Source organism: Talaromyces proteolyticus (assembly GCF_021365285.1).
Source record: "Talaromyces proteolyticus strain PMI_201 chromosome Unknown BGW36scaffold_9, whole genome shotgun sequence".
NCBI lineage: Eukaryota > Fungi > Ascomycota > Eurotiomycetes > Eurotiales > Trichocomaceae > Talaromyces > Talaromyces proteolyticus.
The window spans coordinates 675,449-695,732 of NW_025764285.1; the positions used below are offsets into that span (position 1 = coordinate 675,449).

Consider the following 20,284-nt stretch of genomic DNA (forward strand, 5'->3'; position numbering starts at 1 on the left):
CCGATTGGTGAGTAGAATTTCGAGGCGCAGAAGCGAGAATAAGAGAAAGCAGCAACGGGTGGCAGAGTGTAAATTAACTTGGTAGGTGAGGAGGGACACGATAGTCAACAGAATTGCTTTTTTTCGATTAGCTGCTCCACGCACGGCCGGTGACGTTGGGGGGAACAGAGAGGGGCATTCCATCGCTCCAGCCTCCCAGTCCCGGTTTCTCTCTGAATCTGAGTCACCCCCCATTATATGCCTATGACGACTTTCGCATCAATAAGCAGACGTTTTTGAATTTCCATCATTCTCTCCCTCCATCCAGCCTGCATGGATACCCGACTCGTCTCGTCGACTCTACTACATATACTAATTAAACTTAATAAATTTAATAATACTGTCGCTTCCCCACTCAGCCCCTCGTTTAGATTCGTCAATCGTCTGTTCGATCGATCTAGGAAACACAGTACTGATAATCTAACGGATAATTCAAGTCGGCATGTATGAAATTTCATCACGTGATCTGTTCTGGGAATTTTGCGGCGCGAACATCTAAATTCTAGTTGAGTCTATTTATGATCTATTCTATATCCGAATTAAACAGATATGCATTCCATAGCAGCATATCCTCGAACGTAAAAGGGTTATGGTTCTCTCTGGGAAATTGTTTCGACAAGCGGAACGTCTCCGTGGGTGGTGTCTTTGATGAACTCCAAGTCTGGCTGGTACAACATGACGTGGAAATGCTCAATTGCATGAATAGACTTGAGAGACTTCCAGTTCTTGAACCAGATCACCTGCATTGCCTTAGACCATGCACTGGGAAGAAATACTCTGGGGAAAGACTTACTCGGTCAGCGGGAAGATGAGAGCGAAAAGTCTTTTGCACGTAACTATCGATCTTGTTCCACATTGGCTCTGTCAGATTTCCAGTAGCAGGGTCTTCATCCAATTCAAACTTGGTCCAGATCACCAGATGCACAATATCCGGGTCAAGCCCATAGGGCCAATCATTATACAAAACTTTCAGATCGGCTATTGCCACAATCAGCACGATCTACCCTTCTACCAAGGAGAGTGTGGGAACAAATGTGAAAAAAGAGACGTACCCTCATGTTCAAAAGCTTGCCCCCGTGGTTTCAAGTCCTCTGTAGTCTCTTGGTCCCAATGCAGCCTTTCGGCAAGAACAAACTTCATAACAGAGCCATATTTTTGCTTGATGTAGTACATATATTCCAAGTACTTCCTCAGGTCCGACGGAACACGTTGAAACTTTCCAATATTATTTGTTCCTACTCGTTAAAAGTCAGTCTTGAATCAATTTCCACTCTCGATAATACAAAATAGCCCGAGAAGCAGGTAAATAATACTTAACTGACTAGTTCCTTGGCCTCAGACCAGCTGGTCCGAGTAAATTCCGAATCCGAGGTGGACAGTATAGCTATGTTTTTGTCTGCCAGATCCTTCAGAAACTCTGGGCATGAAGCTGGCCATCGATCTCGTGGCACATTGACCAGCCAATACGGCAAGGGTTGCTGGGCGGCGATGTGGACTTGAGCAGCTTGATGGGCATTGCCATCACCCACACTGGAGTCCAGGTCGGTCAACTTCTCGTCAATGTTTGTGAAGGTCTCTGTAGACATTCTCGGTTGTGAATAGCATCAACTTGGTCGCATTGGTTGTAGAAAAAGGTTCTCTGAGTCAGGGCCCGCAAGGTACAGAGAATGTGACAGCCTGAATTTGGGGGCAGCCACGCTAACCGCCAGATCCGGTCAAGCGCAGCCATTGGCCAGTATTCGCTTAACAATAATGCATGCTTAGTTCTCCGATAGCTCATAGGTGTAATTTGCACTGACTATATATATTACATCACTGATGTATAAAAAATGGTAAATATGGGGGTAAAAACAGTGTACAGCATTTGAACATTAAATCCTTTATGCATATACAGGACTAAATAATATCAAAATGAGGTAATGGCAAATTCCAATATTTAGAAGAGCTTGTGCTCATACACATGTATATATGACCACGTTTTGTAAATTATTCGTTGAAAGTGTATGTTCGACCTCTCAATGTATCTCCGCTCCCAGCAGCGGTACCATCATGATTCCCGTATAGCTTCAATTTCAGCTGACGTGGGCCTGTAAATATGTCCTTTTCGGCCAGTTGCCCGCGATAAAGAAACAGTAAAGGCATCGGATCGTTTTTCCACTTCGGCGCGTGTGCTTGTTGGGTCTTCAATATAGTGCCAACTAGCATGGCAGCTCCGAGAACCCAGACCACAATTGAAAGAGAGACCCATTCCCAATGCACAGTGACATAGGTTACAGCCGACATGGCCTTTCCAGACGCCATGCTTGCATTCCTGGAATTTGAACCTGCTGAAACATATGCCGAATCCCGGAGAGTCTTAGAAATTGCGGTGGCAACATTGCTCATGCTGCAGTTCAGTTTCTCTGCGGTCTCGTAACTGTTGCACCCTGTGATATTTCCCATCGTGAGGGTTTGAATGACGTCTGAAGCGGCATACATTTGAAGTCCACCTGTTTGAAACATGAGCCTTTCCCAGTCACCTATCACCCTTCCGTTGAAGAGGTTTACTAGAAAGTCGTTAATGGCCGCCATGGCTGTTTCTTCAATAACAAATGTCTGGTTTGGCTGAACACCCATTTCAGGGCCCCATGGTGGCTGGAGAGTGTATCCACCTTTCCAATCGTACGGCCCTTTGTTTGACCAAGTTGAAATTGTCGTCTCCTTATATTTCCCATTTTGAACAGAGGCATTGAAACTGCGAACTATCGGATAGAGAGTGCATTCGGTTGCCACCCATGTAGTAGATTCGTTGAAAATGGGTATCCCGAATGAGTACCCAGCTAAGCTTGTCATCCCAGTTGGTGCGATGTATTGAATCGCTAAAGTATTCGTATACACCAATGGTTTAAGAGGGGATGAAACAACGACGGGCGAACTGAAGCCAAAATTATAAAGGAACCACGCCATTGTGCTATTGTCTGACAGACTAAGCGTGATGTTTTCCATCCCTTTAAGCCCGTTAGTATTTGATTCTACGGTTGTGGTGGAGATATTGAGTTTGTCGGTCACATCTGCACATGAGGCCTGATATTCTAATGATGCGATAGGGCCCCAGGTGCAGTTACTCGAGCTGCAGATATACTGAGCAATGGACCACGGTTTCTGCTGGTCAAGGTTGAAAATCGAATTATATACATTTGCTTTTAGAACAGGGTCCACATAGAGAACTAAAGAATATCTGTTAGCATAATCACTGTTATCTTGCTCTCTTTAACTTACTGTCATTGTTCATTAATGGACCTATTGTATTATACAGAGAACTGTTCGCGGCTAACGCTGTCTGTGACGAATCCACTACCATTTTTTGATAGTAATTGACCAGATTTTGAGCAAATGGATCTAATCCAAGTCCAAGGATCACAGCAATGCTACCAAGAACAGCAAAATGCCTGGCATAGGAAAATGCATATCAGCTTGAATTTCTAGTCCTTTTTCAGTTAGAATAACTTACCGACCCTTTAATTCCCAAATCAACTGTGCGCTCCCCCAGAATCCTCGACTTGCCTCATCAAAGCTTCGGAGATGCGGTACAGGCCGCGTCTTCTGGGCAAACCAAACCCACTTTAACTGGCCCAGCGTCTCATTGATTGCAAATAAAATACACCCCTTTGATAGGGTACTCAGCCAGGAGATAAGTGAGTTCAATGACATGTACTTCCATGATGGTTGGGGCTTGTCGTTGAAGGCGCTGAGAATGACAAGCATTGCAACTAAGGTGCCAGCAGACACAATCACTCCAAGAACTTCCCAAATATACCATTCCGACAGCAATATCCAGGTGGTATTTTCATGAACGGCGCTTCGTCTTGTTGTCTTGTCATTATTTGTGGTTGAATTTGAATTGGAATCACCCGAATTGGCAATGGGATGCGTATGTGTAGAGACTTTTTTCTCCTTTGTGTAACGAGGGAGATTCATCTGAATGTATATAGTTACTGTCAAGGATTAACTCCAACGTAATATCTTGCAGCCCAGATGTGTTCTTGGCTCTTGTCGAGAGAGGGACTTTTTCCGCAGATAGGACGAATATATAGATTAGATATCGAGAAGAAACAGCCGGTCTGCTTCTCAGCCGGGTTGTCCCTTTTATTATTTGGTCGAGAGTAATCAGTCTAAGTGGACTATTTTTACGTGACAAGTCTAGCTCTACATGTTGACTTAGTCGGCGGCTAAAAAAACGACGGCGGCTACATGGGATCGTATGAAGAGCAGCTTAAATCACACCTCTTCGGCGTTGATCTCTTTATAAGGCCCGTAAAAATGGATCTAACAGTCGACTACTTTTTGCGAAGAGGCTCGCTTCTGCACGTTGACGGAGGCGGCAGCTGCATGTTGACTAATTCAGTGGGGTAAAACCACATATTGAAGCGCAGATCATACTTCTTCGGGCATCACGGCTGAATTATCCCTGCGCGAAGTGTTTTAATCATCGATAAGAGAGTGGGATTATATGCAAGGGGCCATAATTTCTGCATGCAAAAAGCACACTGCAGAGGCCAGTCACCACTTAAGCGCCGCAGCGCCGCATCGGCCTAGGGGTAGCCAATCGTAACCAGTGAGGTTCTATTCGAACTAAACAAGCTTGAGATGATCATGGAAATAAATTTTCGGGGGCGCTAAGTAGACCAAAATGGCGCAAGCTGTGTGTATATAGAGGCTTTCTCGGCCTAACTTTCAAGATGATGTTACAGTAGAGTAGGTTCCGATGCTTGCATTTCGGCGAGGGCAATTTCAATGTTCAGCAACATGGTGGTGACTATGTAAGCATTTTGACTTAACTACGTTAGAAGCTAGGCATGACTAATAATGTAGAAATACAGCATGAGTATCAATATGAACAAATCGGTTAGTTGACCAGGGCGAAAACGAGGAAGAAGAGCTCTCATCTAAACCATTAAATCGATACAAAGCGTTTGTCTTCACGTGATCCTCAGGATCTGTCGTACTTTTACCACTATACCAAAAGGGCGCAACCCTTACTCAGTACGGATTTCTGGTGGTATTATAGTCGCATATTTTCTCTGACAGAATCTCTTGCCTTCGACATCCCTTAGGCCTCGAAATCTTGAAGCCTATATTTCACGTGATAATGGAAAAATATATTCCACATTCCGCTTTACAGCAGGATCAATTGATATATAAGGCATCAATCAAAGTATAGACTTCGTAGACACTAACTATAAGTTATCGATTACACGTAACCTCACCTTGGCGGCGGGTTTCTAGGACGAAGCTGATAGCCAAAAAGACACTATGCAGACTAATTGATTCAGCCAGGTTCTTCCTGTTTCATCTAGACAATTTAAATTCTCCGAATTGGTTATCCTATTATTATTTATCAATAATAATAACAAATATATGCTAACTGCTTGTTTGTCGCCTGCAGATTGTGAAACAGTTTGCCGCTTTCTGTGCCAGTGGCGGGTGGCCCGCAATGCTTGATTGGCTAATATCATCGTCCTACCAATCCATCAGTAGTACTATTCTTGTCACTAGTATTACAAAAATAATCTCTCATCCAGTCACAATTTTCAGGTTATGACTATGTCCGATCACTTGCAACCAGATTCGTGTACTCATGGAGACGGGGCTAGACTTGACCTTCCGGCGCCTATGGCGTGACTATCTATCATTGGCATGCCTAGCAATGACTACCACACCACATCTAGTTTAATTGAACTGCCGCTTCCCTGAGACGCACTATCCAGAGACCAACCCTTGATAGGATGATTTGCAAGAGCTCGTTCTGGTCAAGCATTCCCTTGACGAGGAGCCAGTATTGATTGTGTGTCGAGACCCAATCAACTAAACCTTTAGCTTTATATGCGATCAGTAGCGGTTTCGTGCCCTACAAGATATTGGCAAAGTCCTGTCATATATGGCATACATGAATCTGGAATAGTTTCAGGTCAACGGCCTGATAATATAATTGTCTTTGTCATTCTCAATGAATCCAGGGTATTGTTGCGCCCTATTGTTCGGGGCGGGTTGGTGTCATTCAGGATATGACCCTCATTGTTGAAGATTATGTGTATTTTGATTGACTCAGGGCACAATAGTGACCCTTTGAATCAAACAGCAGTAATGCAGATCTACAACTTTGTCCTTCTCCACCTCTCTAAATATGGCTTGTCTTATCCATGTGTCTACCCCGAAGTGCTTAATCTCTCCTTCTTAATATTATTAACGCCATCTCCCCAAACAGAACGCCAAAAAAAGACACTGTGCTGGCACAGTCTCTCCTTGGCATTATTTAACAACTTACTGAACAAGATTGATGCTGGACATCATGATGCACGACGCTACGACTATGTTCTTGACAGCAGCCATGTTTTTTGCTTCGCTGATTGATGCTCATAGCTGGGTTGAGCAGTTAACTGTGGTTTCTCCCAACGGAACTTTTGTAGGACCTAAGGGTTATCCTCGTGGGAATGTCTTGAGAACGGCGGCCGGATGGAACGATAAAATGATGCAGTGGCAACTGCCGACTCACCAAGGAAACCAGTTGCTCAATAATATGACGATGTGTCGACCGAGCCAACAATCTGCAAATTACACCGAGGATAGTCCTGCACTCCAGGCAGCTGCTGGTGCTGTCGTCGCCCTTCGTTATCAGGAGAACGGCCATGTGACCCAGCCCTGGATCAAGAGCGGCAAGCCCGAGCATAGCGGTACAGTCTATGTCTACGGCACAGAGCAACCTCGCCCAGACGATACTCTTTTATCGATTCATAATGTCTGGACCTTTGATGGTAGTGGTGGGGACAAACGAGGACGGTTGCTGTCGTCCCAACACTTCGACGACGGAGAATGCTACCAAATCAACAATGCAAGTTATATATCTGTCGATCGACAAAATGAATTTCCTCGCACACCGGGCGCGGGTTCGGTAGAAGGGGCAGACTTGTGGTGCCAAACCGATATTACGCTACCCAGTTCCCTGAAGAGCAATTCACAGTATACGCTGTATTGGGTGTGGGACTGGCCGACTTTGACCACCAGCAACACCACATATCTGCCAGAGTTGTACACGACTTGCATGGATATTGATATCACCGACGTCGCGGGTTCTGCTGACAAGCAGGTGAACGTGGGATTTTCGCAGGTCACAAATTACGGCGATGCAGCCATCCAGACCGTATTCGAGAAGCTAACGAGTGGTGGCACTGTAACAGTCCAAAGTCAACCTGCCAATACCAATACCCTCTCAGGAGTGGCTTCTGCCCAGGCTGGAGTGACTAGTGCTGCGAACGCTCCTACTCAAGGAGGACAGACGACTCCATCACTTCAGGTCAATTCCAACTGCGGTGCAGCGATGACCGTCACCGTACGCGTACCGACAACAGTCACAGCAGCCACGATTACTGTCACAAGCACAACACCTCTGCCAGCCATAACGGTTACGCAGACGGTAACAGTTACCACGATCCCCTCGACACCAGGTGTGCAGCCTACACGACGGTTCAGCAGGAAAGCTCTCGAAAAGTTGTAGGACCTGCAGCGCAAGCAGGTCTCCAGACTGAAGGAATGGGATAGGCGATAGAAATAGATGGACTTGTTGGAGAATTTTCCTTTGATCTCAGGATGGCATTGCATTAAATGGCGTTAGGGTGCATGGCCATTTCGTATTCATGAACAAATCGAAAAGCGTGATCTTGTTATCACATCGCATTCTCCACACGGATAATACTAACAGCAATAATGCCACCGTCGTAAGCAATCACCACAGTTAGCTGTAAAACGAGGGTAGAAGCTAGACCCTAGGCCAATCAGCACACGCGGCAGCTCTATCACTGCGACTCTGCTCAGTGCTGGCGCCGGCCCAGTCATATCTGAAACGCGCCAAATTGACGGGTGTCTCACGTGACGAGAGAGGCGAGTAACAATTCGGCAGCGAAGCAACAATCAACCACGGGAACAGAAAGCTCGAATCCCATTGTCTGTGGCATCGACGGGCATGCGCGAGGGAAAAGCAAAAGAGCCTTTCTGTCGTTCTGTCTTTCTGCCTTTCTGCACGAGATCGCAGCCGCGGGGCCCGATGCGGCTAGTCCTGCTTCCCAAGGCAATCTCCGCTCGTGCCCGTGGCTCCTTCCTGTCTATTATTGCTATTTGCCTCCGGTCTAACCCTTTTCATCCGTGCTCCAAGCAACCTCTAAGTTTCTTTCTTGTGCTCTTCTTGTTCCCTTCTCGGTCCTCAGCCAGCCAGCCCTCTCCTGACCTCTCTGCGTCTGGCCAGGACACGCGACATCACGTCCGTTGCTCGTCTTCAGTGCTACTACAACCCGCCCAGTTCATCAAACGAAACCCCTCTCTGACCGCTTTGCTATAATTAGAAACGCCAACCCGCTCGATCTGACCAGTCCCAGGGTCTGCAGGTGCCAGTGCTAATACCGGGCATCATTAATTATTTTTCAGCCCACCCTCTGCGACGGCGACAGAGAAGCGAGTTCCTCTGTCCAGTCCAGCCTGTACACCCCTCTCTTGACAACATCCAGCCTCGCGCATTCACAATATCCACCTGCATTTTCTTGGGCCTCGTCCGGCTAGACGCCCACTCGGCCTTCTAAAGGGTTACTGTCGTCGGCACGAGCCGTTCAATCGCTGGGACCACGGTCTTTCTGCTCGACCAGCTGGGCGTTTTTTTTTGGGTATCAATTGGGACACATCTTGACATTCCTTGTTGTTTCCAACCCCTTGTCCTCTCGCGTGGTCTGTGGTATTCTGTCGCATTCTCCACACCCCGCGCCGTTTGCCAGCTATTTTGATTGTAAATCGGTTACTCTGTCGGACTTTCTGGGACGCGCCACTGGAATACTTGCCTTTTTTCACAACTAGCTCGCTGGAGACAATATACACATATCGAAGATATGCGATTGTGGTGTGAAGACGAAGGGTCTCGGTAGTTAATAGCTTTTCTCTGTTTTTATATTTTGTCAAGTATGCTGCCCGCTTGTTACATACCAACCTTCGACATGCGATACTGATCTCTTACATCTAGGCCTATTACACACAACGATGGCAGCTTCTCCGCCAGCGCCCGACTCGGGAATTCTCTCCCCAAACACAACGGTGCCTCCGATCGTTACTGATGTCCCGGGGAAATTGTCACCGATGCGGCGCATTTCTTCGAGTGCCAAGGATCGCCTATCGGTATATTCTACTGTGTCTCAGACTTCCCAGTACCGGTCGCGGCCCGTATCCCACGTCTTTCCACTATTTCACTCCAGCTTGCCGTACGCTTTGGTCCGCGATTTTGCCTACTCACCGACACAACCTTTACATTATGGCCCGCTACCGGCATCGTCAAGAGCATCTACACCCGCTAGTGAAAGCAGGCGGCTTTCTGACCCACAAACCGGATCTTGGGATGGATCTCGAACTTCGTGGTCGACGAACAACTGGTCGTCTGACACTTATGGGGGACCACAGCTTCCTGCGGTGTCATTTGCTGATGGACCACCGTACAGTGAAGATGAAGACTTGCATAGTCCAATCGTGACATCCCGCCACCGCAAACATAAGTCAATGCACACTTATGGAGAGCGAGGACGAAGTCCTGGCGAAGGCGGCCGTGATCCTCTGTTCGCCATTGAGAGCGACAGGGGCACGCTGGTGAGCTTGAATGGGGATGGCAGCGAGACGTACTACGTAAGAGATGAGAATGCAGATGATGACGGGCCAGGAGGGGAATTTATCACATATCCTGCCAATGAAGGTCGGTATTCGGGCTATGCTTATGGCGTCAGCCATACTGCAAATTATAGACCCCCACGAGGCTCATCATATGCCGGAGGACAACATACATATGACGATGAATATTCGGATCCAGAGCAATCGAGATACTCGCGGGATTATCAATTTTCCATTGGGTCTCCAGATGAAGAAATGCACGGCAAAGCTATTGCCCTCTTTGATTTCACTCGAGAGCACGAAAATGAGCTACCTCTAAAAGAAGGCCAGGTGATATTGGTATCATACAGACACGGCCAAGGCTGGTTGGTTGCGGAGGACCCAAGAACGGGTGAAAGCGGGCTGGTACCGGAGGAATTTGTGCGACTTGTACGTGATATTGAGGGTGGCCTTAACTCTCTAAATGGAGAACTCAGCAACGGTCCTGCCGAGGGAAATGCGCAACCCAACGCCGCATCGATGGCTGAAGAGATAGATACTCCCACTGAAGAAGAACAACCTGTTTTATCCTCTGAAAGTCTATCGACGACGAATGGCAATCATTTGAACAAGCATCCTTCGACAATCTCTACCTTTTCCACTAGCAGCCGTGACTTGAGTCCATATCCGCCTCACTTGTTAGGCGATGGCCAAGGAAAAGTCTCACCACCTATTGAAAAGGCAGCTGATGGTGTCGATACTACACCATCTGAAACATGATTTGAACAGCAATTGCGTGAATCTCACCTGGTCCAAAATTTCAAATCTTAATAATAATAATGGCCACACCATCTCACAGTCAAGTTGACACAACCTTAAATCCATTCGTCGGACTTGTGAACCAGATGGATTGAGGACTTGGCGAACTCAAGCGCAGCACTACCAGTGACGGTATACTTTTAGGTTATATCTTGTGTCCTCTTTTCTAGAGCACCACTCCCAGATGACGACCGGCTTCAGTTTCGGCGCTTACAATGTTCCAACGCGAATTGATAGGAGAACTACACTCGTTTTAGATATGTGTGTGTCTGGAATTCGTCTACGAAACTGCCCGATGAATACTGGGTTTACTGGATTATGTGCGGGATTGACGATGCAGTTGGGTTTTTATCTTCTGAAGTTTATATTCAAAACCAAATCAATAATACTGTATAATGATGATAGCATGTAACTACGTATCATTCGCAATTGGAAAAACATTCGTAAATACAATTCACGGAAATGTGTACAATTAAATTCTCTGTTTCAATAGTATATATGTAACAAGAAGTACAAGCGTGGAATCCAACTACATAGGATTAGAACCTGTAAAGCTATATCGTACCTCATAATTTCAATGATTTGATTAGAAATCAACAATAGTACCCAAGTAGAAGTCGTGTATGCGAAGCAAACCATAGCAATAATTAATCCATACGGCAACACGTGATCTGCGGCTCGGAAATTCTTTCGCTCCGACGTCCATGCTCCGTCCATACAAATTTTCCAGAGCCCCTATCAAAACATCATGCTTGTTATTGTTGCCAGTTCTCCGACTGTAATTCTACGCCGCTGTATTATTTGACGAGTTGCAATTTCTCTTTTCTCGATTGTATTCTACCAACACGCCTTTTCTTTAATCTTGCACACTCGTCCCCCATTGCATTACGCCTAATAGACCATCTGTTCTTGTCTTCCTCGCGGCATTCCACCTACAGTCGTCCTGAATTCGGTGCTGTTCGAGCGGCATCCCACTAGAGATTAACAGGTAAGGGCCATGTCGCCATCCACCAGTGGGCATTTGCAGGCCGGCAGCATGGGCGGCATGGCAGCAGGCGAAGCGCATCAGCTTCACGCTCACGGTGTGCAACGGGAGCATCCGGGCTGACGGAGTAACTTTCTCAATAGAGCTCGGCCTGAACACGCGCGCCCATTGGCCCGCCAGTAACCCCTCCTTTCAGCCTGCGACTGAGTCTGCCCCTCGCCCGTGACTTGGCTGCCCCTCCTTCCCTTCGAGAAGCAAGGAAAAAGCAACAATGTTTTCCCGCTCTGTCAAAGCAGCCCTCACCCCACCTTCTTCTTTCCGCTCCATTGCTTCTTCCTCTTCTCGCCCCTTCTTCTACTCTCGACCCATCCTCAATTGCTCCCAATTCCCCAGCTCTCGCGCTTTTCATCAATCTGCCGCAGCCATGTCTACTGCTTACTTCGATATCGAGTACGGCCCTCAGGGAAACAGTAAGTAAACTCGCCCGCATTCGTCATCCTGCTACCCCTCCCCTTGCCTTGCCAAGTCCATCATCCAACTCGAAGTCTTCCTGGATTCAAAACGAAATGGCATGGCATCGAGTCGCAGCTCTCCAAGGCGCAATTTAATTGAGTCGTTTGCTAATCCAGCTTCTGCCTTCTCCAGCCACCACCGGTCGTGTCGAGTTCAAGCTCTACGACGATGTCGTGCCCAAGACCGCCAAGAACTTTGCTGAGCTCTGCAAGGGCTACAAGGACGCCACTGGCTCTGTGTTGACCTACAAGGGCTCTGCCTTCCACCGTGTCATTCCTCAGTTCATGCTTCAGGGTGGTGACTTCACTCGTGGCAATGTGAGTCTTGACCCCACCCTTGTCCAAGATCCTGCGGGGCATGTCACTGATCCTGTTTCTCTCATAGGGCACTGGCGGAAAGTCCATCTACGGCGAGAAGTTCGCTGACGAGAACTTCCAAATCAAACACACCCGCCCCGGTCTGCTGTCAATGGCCAACGCTGGTCCCAATACGTAAGACTTCCTAGCTCATTTTTCGTTCTGGGTTCACCACATCCCGTTTACTAATTCGGTCTTTACAACAGAAACGGCTCACAGTTCTTCATCACCACCGTTGTGACCAGCTGGCTCGACGGCAAGCACGTCGTCTTCGGCGAGGTCACCAAGGGATACGAGGTTGTCCAGGCTATCGAGAAGCTCGGTAGCGGCAGTGGTTCCGTTCGTGGTGTTGCTAAGATCGTCGATTCCGGTGCTGCTTAAATTCTCCCAAAATGTCTCATTATCCAGCCCGACAAATTATATGTATGTTTGGGGGTCTTTTCTGCCAGTGTGTCTGTACTTGAGAATTAAATTTCGAGATTTCTCGGAACTCCTCGGGCTTCCCGGGAGCCATCAGCCTGTGGCATCAATACCAGTTTTCAATTCCTCGTAGTTCTTGTAGTAACCCAAGTAGAAGGTTTGATCTGATAATAAGCACGTGGGCTAGAAACTTGAAGTACAACTTTCAAATTAAAGCTTCTTAGGGTCAACCTTGGAAGCAATTCAACTCCAGATATAGAGGAAGATCATTTCGATTTGGACTGAACACACTTAGAATTTCCCCGCACTAGCATGAACAGGTTTCTTACCTTATCCTTGAAACTCGGGTATTTCATTTTGGTTCCATTCCCTGTTCTTGTGGGTTAATACAATTATTTCATGCTAGAGCTCATTTAAGCTTTGTGTTCATCATTTCAAATCAATATGATCCAAACTGGTTAGATGGAAAATTGCTATGTAGAAGTAGCTCTGAATCAACTGTTCAAGCTATGACTAAATTGATATTTGGCCCTTGCCAAAATAGTGGCAGATTATGTTTCACGTTAGATTTCGAGGACTATTCTATGGTCCCATTCTTTCCATTGATCAATATACATAACCATCAACTCATACATCATTGTCAATACTTTGAGGTACGAACGCCGTATTGGACCCTTTCACCAACCCTTCCAAAATCTCTCTGATCTGTTTACACCCATCAATTCCTACAGCAAGTAACGTCTCCAGATATGAATTATGCATTCTCGTCTCCATATGCAGTACAGACACCTTCATATCATCCACCTCTTCGTCCACCCCCTCCGCACTTATGGGCAGCGCCGTCGTAGTACCGATTGTGATGAATGGCAATTCCTGTTCTTCTGGCAGCGATAAATCGAGTAAAGGGTCAAGTGATTCGTCATTAGCATCGCGGGGTGTTGATGCGCTTCCACTCATTCCCACTGTGCACCCGCATAGTAGCCCCGGCATCGGTATCCCCGCGTCAACAAGTGCCAGTGTGCATGCGTTCATGGCGGCGGCGAGCAGCGAGCCGTCTGCCGACAGTACGGAGATTTGTACACTTATCGTACTGTGTGGGTAGAGGTAGGTGTGTAGATGAGACTGGAACGCAGATCGAAGGGCATTCGAGAGTTGTAGGGTTTGTCTGTAGGAATAGAGTCAGCAAATGATGCTTTTCAGCATTATTGCTTTTCTTACCGATCACTTCCCCCTGCTCTCCTTTTCCGATCCACGCCCGCAAATCCGGCAACATTAACGTCTACTTCGACCACCGCTTCAGCAGCGTTTCCTGCACTGCTGGATTCGTGAGGGCCGTGGACAGTGCACATAATCGAAGTGTTCCCCATAGAGAGGTAAGAAGACCCTGAGCTTGCAGGGTTCGTGGATATCTGCGACTGCAGTAATCGGAGTTCGTTCCATCGTCGCCCGTCTAATCGAAGTTTGGTGAGAGGGTATGTGGTTGATGTGTCGAGAGGCATTGTGATTGTGAGCCTGCGCAATGGACAGGCTGATGTCTGGGGATTGGCGCAGGTGCTGTTGTTTGAATCGGGAATCAAATATTGGAAGGCCTTTTTTTTTTGGAAATTGATCCCAGTTGATTTGTCTTTCGTTAATGCGCAATGGCTGTTGGGTTATCGAGAAAGCGGTAGTGTCGCATGAAGTTGATCAATCTTGAAATCTGCGAAATTTAAGGTTTAAAGCTCCCATTCCCACTTAGGCAAGCTCATATACTCGACCACCAACGCCACTCTCCGACGCGTCTTCGATATCAGGCTTCAGCCCCGCGATCAGAACTGCGAAAGCTACTGATATATATGATGATATGGCTCCGGGACGAGATTTGCAGAATCCAGATCCCATCGCTACTACTGATAGCGGCGATGATGACGATCTAGAAATTATTTCCGTGCAGTCCGCCAAGGCTCGCTCTAACTTGGGTATTTCCTCCGCAAGTCTGTCGCGCAGAAAGAAAGGATGTTTATTCTAACTCATGCAGGATCGCGTAAGAGGTTACGGCAAGACAACGATGGCGATGGCGAAACGCGCCGCAGATCTGATATCAATAATAGTCGTAAGAGACAACGGACGCCTTCAGACTTAGAAGATCAATCCGTCATTACTGATTCTGATGGCGACAATAACAACGATGAGGATGATGATATCCTCGACGACGAATTTAACGATAGCCAGGCCACATATGAACGATTCAAGAACCGAAACAGCATTCGCCGAAAACGGACTTCGTTGAAGGCGCGCAAGGCGCGGAAAGAAAGAGATTCTCTTAAGGGAAAGGAAACTGTCAAGGTGAAGAAGGAACGAGAAGCATCCACGGGTGACACGCTCGTAGGTCGCGTTTTGAGCAGGAATGCAGCACCACGACAACCTAAACGACCTATGAGGGAATATACAGAGGAGCTAGTATCTTCAGAAGATGAGTTGATGGAGTATACCCTGCCGGACTTCTTGCAACGGCGACGGTCACAATTTGACTCTCGAATGGAGCGTCTTAGACAAGGTGGACTGAGATTACCCCCGACATTTGACAACGTCAATTTCTCGGATGACGAGAATCTCGAGTTTCTAAAGGAGAAACCAGCCTTTAGAGACCTGAAACCACCAGCTCAATACAAAGATATCCCCCTCCCATACTCACTCGGTCTCATTCCAGCGTCGATTGCGCAGTGGCTGCGCGAGTATCAGGTAGATGGAGTCTCATTTTTACATGAGCTGTTTGTCTATCAAAAAGGCGGTATATTGGGGGATGACATGGGGCTGGGGAAGACAGTTCAGGTCATTGCATTCTTGACGGCTGCTTATGGGAAGACTGGAGACGAACGAGACTCAAAGCGTATGAGGAAATTAAGAAGAAGCGGAGACAATATCTGGTATCCGCGTACCCTGATAGTCTGCCCTGGTACGCTGATTGAGAATTGGAAATCCGAGTTTCAGCGCTGGGGTTGGTGGGCTGTTGGAGTATTTCACGGTGATAGGAAAGAAGAAGCTCTCCAGGCAGCTAGGGCTGGTAGGCTAGAGGTATTGGTTACGACATACGTCACATATCGCATGAATAAGGATTCTATCAATATGGTTGAATGGGACTGTGTTATTGCCGACGAATGCCATCAAATCAAGGAGCGAAAGTCCGAGACCACTATAGCGATGAATGAGATTAATGCACTCTGTCGGATTGGACTCACGGGTACAGCTATTCAGAATAAATACGAAGAACTTTGGACTCTTTTGAACTGGACAAATCCAGGGAAGCTTGGGCCTGTTACAGCATGGAAAAATGCTGTTGCTGAGCCCTTGAAAATCGGACAGTCTCACGATGCTACCCTATATCAGCTCAGCAAAGCCAGAAAAACCGCCAAGAAACTCGTACAAAATCTTCTTCCGGAATTCTTCCTCCGGCGTATGAAGACCTTGATTGCGGACCAACTGCCTAAAAAGAGCGATAGGGTGGTTTTCTGTCCCTTGACAGAGACACAAGCAGATGCGTATGAAAACTTTCTCAACAGTGATGTTGTGCAGTACATTAGAACAGCGTCGGAGTTTTGTGACTGTGGCTCTGGGAAGAAATCCGGCTGGTGTTGTCATGCCTATTTGCCTTCAGGTATGAAATGGCAGAGCTATGTATTTCCGGCCCTTGCAAACCTGCGGAAGCTCAGCAATCATCTTGCAATTCTGATTCCTCAAGGGGTGGATCCTAAGGAAAAGCAAGAAAAAGATTTAGAGATGCTTCAGATAGCGGTTCCAGATAAGTGGCGCGAGCTGTATCGAAGTCGAGACTCGATTATTAACTATGCGAACCCGGAATTCTGTGGAAAATGGAAAGTACTGCGGAAACTGCTCAAGTGGTGGCATGCAAATGGAGATAAAGTTCTTGTTTTCTCACACAGTGTTCGACTTTTGAAGATGCTTCAAATGCTGTTCAATCACACTAGCTACAACGTCAGCTACCTTGACGGTGCTATGTCTTACGAAGATCGTGCCAAAGCTGTTGACGAATTCAATTCCGATCCCCAACAATTCGTTTTCTTGATCTCAACCCGAGCGGGAGGTGTTGGTTTAAATATCGTTTCCGCAAACAAGGTTGTTATAGTTGATCCCGACTGGAACCCTTCCCATGATCTCCAAGCTCAAGATCGTGCTTATCGAATCGGCCAACAGAGAGATGTTGAAGTATTCCGACTGATCTCCGCTGGTACAATGGAGGAAATTATTTATGCACGCCAGATTTACAAACAACAGCAAGCTAACATTGGTTATAACGCCAGCTCAGAACGAAGATATTTCAAAGGAGTTCAGGAGAAGAAGGACCAAAAAGGCGAGATTTTTGGCCTCACTAACCTCTTTGAATACCAAAACGACAACGTTGTCTTGCGGGACATTGTCAACAAGACCAACGTTGCGGAAAGCAAGGCTGGCGTCCAAGTTGTCGGCGTCGACTATGAGCAAGAGGATGGGGATAGCGACGACGGCTTACAAACTAGAAGAGGAGACGAGGATGACGATGGAACCATGAGTCAAATTGCTGCTTTGATACTAGGTGAAACACAATCAGCTGTTCCGGGAACAACGAATAAGACAGTTTCAGATCTTGCTAGCTCAAAAAAGCATGATCCAATCCAAGCTATTCTTGCTGGAGCTGGAGTTGAATACAGTCATCTCAATAACGAAGTCATTGGCTCATCCAAAGTAGAAGAACGTCTCAGCCGCCGGGCTGAGCAGGCCACGGACCTCCAAGCCGATATACAAGTCTTCCGAAATTCGCAAGAGAATAACACTGGTCGTGGTCGTGGCAGAGTTGATGTACTGGATTACGAGAATGTCAAGATCCAGAAAGACGGAAAAACCATTCGTTTCAAATTTCATCCCCCAGAAGACGTGCGCAGGCGTCAGTTTTGTAGTATGGCTAAGAGATTTGGGTTTTCGAATGCTACTGAGTTTGCGTTTGTGGTCGAGGGAATGACGCAAGCTCAACGACGAGCTTGTCTGGAAAAGTGGTATAAGGAGAGAAGAGGTGTCCTGTTGAACCAGGATGTGGCTATCCAACTCGAGGATATCAACCAGGACAACCAAAACGAAGATATCAAAAGAGAAGGATGGAACTAGGCAGTTCTCTGGCGCTACGTGGGTTTTGGCACTTGCTTGCTATTTCAAAGATACCCATATACTAATATTTATTACATATTTGTTATAAATTCCAACAGGTTTATATTTGGATACAATCTCATGCTTCGTTATTCAATGCTCAACAGTTTTGAAAGACGCTATTTGTACATCACATTTACAAATCAAATATGAACCACTCATAATTTTGACTGCGTCGCCTCGCCGAAGACGATTATTTTGTCCCACACGCTCTGTTCCCGCCAGTGCTGAGTGCTATTCCCAGTATGAATCCAGCGTAAGGTGATTTCTCGAACCACATCATTTCCGTCTCTTGAGGCATCCAAAATCAAAAGACAGCTGCAGACAAGAAAATCCAGATCTCGCAAATAGTCCTTGCCCTTCCATTTCAATTCCTCCTTATCCTTAGTAGCCAGGTCTGACAACACTTGCTCGGCCGCAAATCGCAACCTTGAGGTTTCATCTTGGAACCCTGTCTTGTCACCCACAACCAAGGCGTTCTCTATCCATGCTTTCAGGCAGCTCAGGGCTGTATCACCTCCTCTGCCTTTGATAGCTCTCACCAAATCGTCTGCCATAATGTCTGTGGTACCTTCCCAAATCGCGAGGACATTGGTGTCGCGAAAAATTCTTGCAACATTCAGTTCCGGGTCTTCGTTTTCCAGATATCCAACTCCACCAAGACTTTCCATACAGGCACGAAGACCGTTGATCGAAGCAAGTGCTGTTTGAGCCTTGGCAATCGGCGTCAAGATGCGATATAGAGCATTTATATCCTCGATATTTTGGGGTAGCATCAAAGAGCTTGCAGCTGACGAGTCGTTAGAAGGAGGGAAACCTTCGGAACGACCAAGGAGTGCTGCTATGAAATAAGACAAGTGCATATGGGCCCAGTATTTAACGTGCTCTTGGGCCAGCCCTCGCACGTGTGCCGGTATATCACATAACAGCCTTCCTCCCGAGCTTCTCACTCTTGCGAACGCTCGACTGATAGCAAGACCGCGACCCCATGCACCGACACTCGAGACAATGTTTTGCATTCGGGTAATATTGAGGACCGTGGAGATTTCTTTGACTCCCTGGCCTTCTTTTCCAATAAGATATCCTCTCATACCCTTCAACTCAAGCTCTGCTGTCGGAAGAGGTTTGGTTCCTAGTTTGTTTTTCATTCGTTGGATCCGTATACCGTTGAGCTCGGTTTCGCCATTTGCACTACCGTTGACACGTCTTCTTAATGGTGCGTAGAATGCACTGATCTCACCGTCCTTTCCAGTTTTAGCCAGAAGGACAGTCATATTGGCGTCAGTTGCAGATGAAAACCACTTGAAGCCATTGATCTTCCATGGACCTAGAGGCTCGCCATCAGCATCCAAACCGTCGGTTTCATCTTTGCCAATGACTTTAGTAGCAACTGTTTCAGTGCCCCTAACATCACTACCGCCCTTACGCTCCGTCATCCATTGACCGCTTGTCCATGCAACACCTTTCTCCCGGCTGATAAGTTTGCTCCGTGCTTTTGCAAATATTTCTCTATTCTCGTCGTTCAAATGGCGGCCCAGGAGTTTTGCAGCGCCATCAGTCATTGCACTTGGACATGTAACAATGGCTGAGCTACCGCTCCATAGATGGTATTTGACGTATTGATGGATCCGATGATTCCATTGGTCCTTAGAGCCTTCGTAAGCTAGAGCTACAATGCCCTCTCTAATACCTGTGTTTTGCAGCTCCCTCCAGCCCTCGCTAGTGACCAGAGGATCCTCCTTATTCTCGACACCAAATGATGTATGAGACTTTACGTACGGGGTATTCCGTTCCGCATCTGCGATGTACCCGAGAATCTGTTTTGACAGGACAAGGCGTGAGAACCGCAAGAGATCATCAGAGATAGACTTCGGGGTTGGTGAGGGGAGGTGGAGAGAGATGATGCGCTGGAGTGCTTTATCTTCTGGGAACTGGGGTGGAATGACAGGCTTTGTCTGGAAAAAGCCTTTTGTAGAGCTGGACGCCTCCATTTGCGGGTCTTGCTCCGGAATTTGCGAAAGCCGCTATTTCGATCAACGATACGGAACAACCTCACATAAAGCGGATGTTCTGGGAGATTCTGTGACTGGATAATAACAGTTGGGGAGTAAAGAAGGAGCTGAAACTCCGTGGACGCCTCCCCAAGTTATGTATTTAATATCCGGGGGCCTCGGCATGTGATGGACGGGGATTAAATTGCCTGAACACCACCCCGCAAAGTTTGTGTAAAATTGATTGGTTGTCCAGTCGTATCACTTGAATCTCACCTATTATTATAATTCGCGGTGTAACGGTTGCCTATGCGTCATCTGATGTTTCTGTCAGCTTC

At 47.0% G+C, this 20,284-nt stretch overlaps 8 protein-coding genes across 8 annotated transcripts; 4 read left to right on the forward strand and 4 right to left on the reverse strand.

The window, feature by feature from the left end:
* Positions 1 to 626: 626 nt before the first annotated feature.
* On the reverse strand, positions 627 to 1,625 carry BGW36DRAFT_399031 (uncharacterized protein; the record flags this gene model as incomplete). The annotated part of the gene is made up of 5 exons (XM_046218478.1): positions 627 to 779; positions 833 to 1,017; positions 1,092 to 1,274; positions 1,358 to 1,517; positions 1,569 to 1,625. 5 exons carry the CDS (start codon positions 1,623 to 1,625, stop codon positions 627 to 629), a joined length of 738 nt encoding a protein of 245 aa, XP_046069440.1.
* A 400-nt stretch (positions 1,626 to 2,025) lies between these two features.
* On the reverse strand, positions 2,026 to 3,783 carry BGW36DRAFT_300350 (uncharacterized protein; the record flags this gene model as incomplete). Its single annotated transcript, XM_046211617.1, has 3 exons — positions 2,026 to 3,256; positions 3,294 to 3,467; positions 3,530 to 3,783. The coding sequence occupies 3 exons, from the start codon at positions 3,781 to 3,783 to the stop codon at positions 2,026 to 2,028; spliced, it is 1,659 nt and encodes a 552-aa protein (XP_046069441.1).
* A 2,438-nt stretch (positions 3,784 to 6,221) lies between these two features.
* Positions 6,222 to 7,803, forward strand: BGW36DRAFT_210491 (uncharacterized protein). Its single transcript, XM_046209926.1, has one exon. It carries the CDS (start codon positions 6,356 to 6,358, stop codon positions 7,568 to 7,570), a length of 1,215 nt encoding a protein of 404 aa, XP_046069442.1. The 5' UTR covers positions 6,222 to 6,355; the 3' UTR covers positions 7,571 to 7,803.
* Positions 7,804 to 8,920: 1,117 nt separating this feature from the next.
* BGW36DRAFT_210494 (uncharacterized protein) lies at positions 8,921 to 10,579 on the forward strand. Its single transcript, XM_046209927.1, has 2 exons — positions 8,921 to 9,015; positions 9,077 to 10,579. The coding sequence occupies exon 2, from the start codon at positions 9,094 to 9,096 to the stop codon at positions 10,465 to 10,467; it is 1,374 nt and encodes a 457-aa protein (XP_046069443.1). The 5' UTR covers positions 8,921 to 9,015; positions 9,077 to 9,093; the 3' UTR covers positions 10,468 to 10,579.
* A 1,520-nt stretch (positions 10,580 to 12,099) lies between these two features.
* On the forward strand, positions 12,100 to 12,981 carry BGW36DRAFT_454179 (cyclophilin; the record flags this gene model as incomplete). Its single annotated transcript, XM_046221896.1, has 3 exons — positions 12,100 to 12,321; positions 12,389 to 12,495; positions 12,567 to 12,981. Coding segments are annotated over 3 exons (504 nt in total), but the record flags the coding sequence as incomplete, so codon positions are not given.
* Positions 12,982 to 13,407: 426 nt separating this feature from the next.
* BGW36DRAFT_429805 (putative exosome complex endonuclease 1/ribosomal RNA processing protein) lies at positions 13,408 to 14,279 on the reverse strand (the record flags this gene model as incomplete). The annotated part of the gene is made up of 2 exons (XM_046220739.1): positions 13,408 to 13,945; positions 13,999 to 14,279. The coding sequence occupies 2 exons, from the start codon at positions 14,277 to 14,279 to the stop codon at positions 13,408 to 13,410; spliced, it is 819 nt and encodes a 272-aa protein (XP_046069445.1).
* A 344-nt stretch (positions 14,280 to 14,623) lies between these two features.
* On the forward strand, positions 14,624 to 18,012 carry BGW36DRAFT_409410 (putative DNA excision repair protein; the record flags this gene model as incomplete). Its single annotated transcript, XM_046219107.1, has 2 exons — positions 14,624 to 14,753; positions 14,798 to 18,012. 2 exons carry the CDS (start codon positions 14,624 to 14,626, stop codon positions 17,914 to 17,916), a joined length of 3,249 nt encoding a protein of 1,082 aa, XP_046069446.1. The 3' UTR covers positions 17,917 to 18,012.
* Positions 18,013 to 20,245, reverse strand: BGW36DRAFT_383696 (acyl-CoA dehydrogenase/oxidase). Its single transcript, XM_046216701.1, has one exon. It carries the CDS (start codon positions 19,944 to 19,946, stop codon positions 18,114 to 18,116), a length of 1,833 nt encoding a protein of 610 aa, XP_046069447.1. The 5' UTR covers positions 19,947 to 20,245; the 3' UTR covers positions 18,013 to 18,113.
* Between the last annotated feature and the right edge of the window lie 39 nt (positions 20,246 to 20,284).

Coding starts and splice junctions, on each gene's coding strand:
- BGW36DRAFT_210494 (XM_046209927.1), top strand. CDS start 9,094: ATGGCAGCTTCTCCGCCAGCGCCCGACTCGGGAATTCTCTCCCCAAAC.
- BGW36DRAFT_383696 (XM_046216701.1), bottom strand. CDS start 19,946: ATGGAGGCGTCCAGCTCTACAAAAGGCTTTTTCCAGACAAAGCCTGTC.
- BGW36DRAFT_210491 (XM_046209926.1), top strand. CDS start 6,356: ATGCTGGACATCATGATGCACGACGCTACGACTATGTTCTTGACAGCA.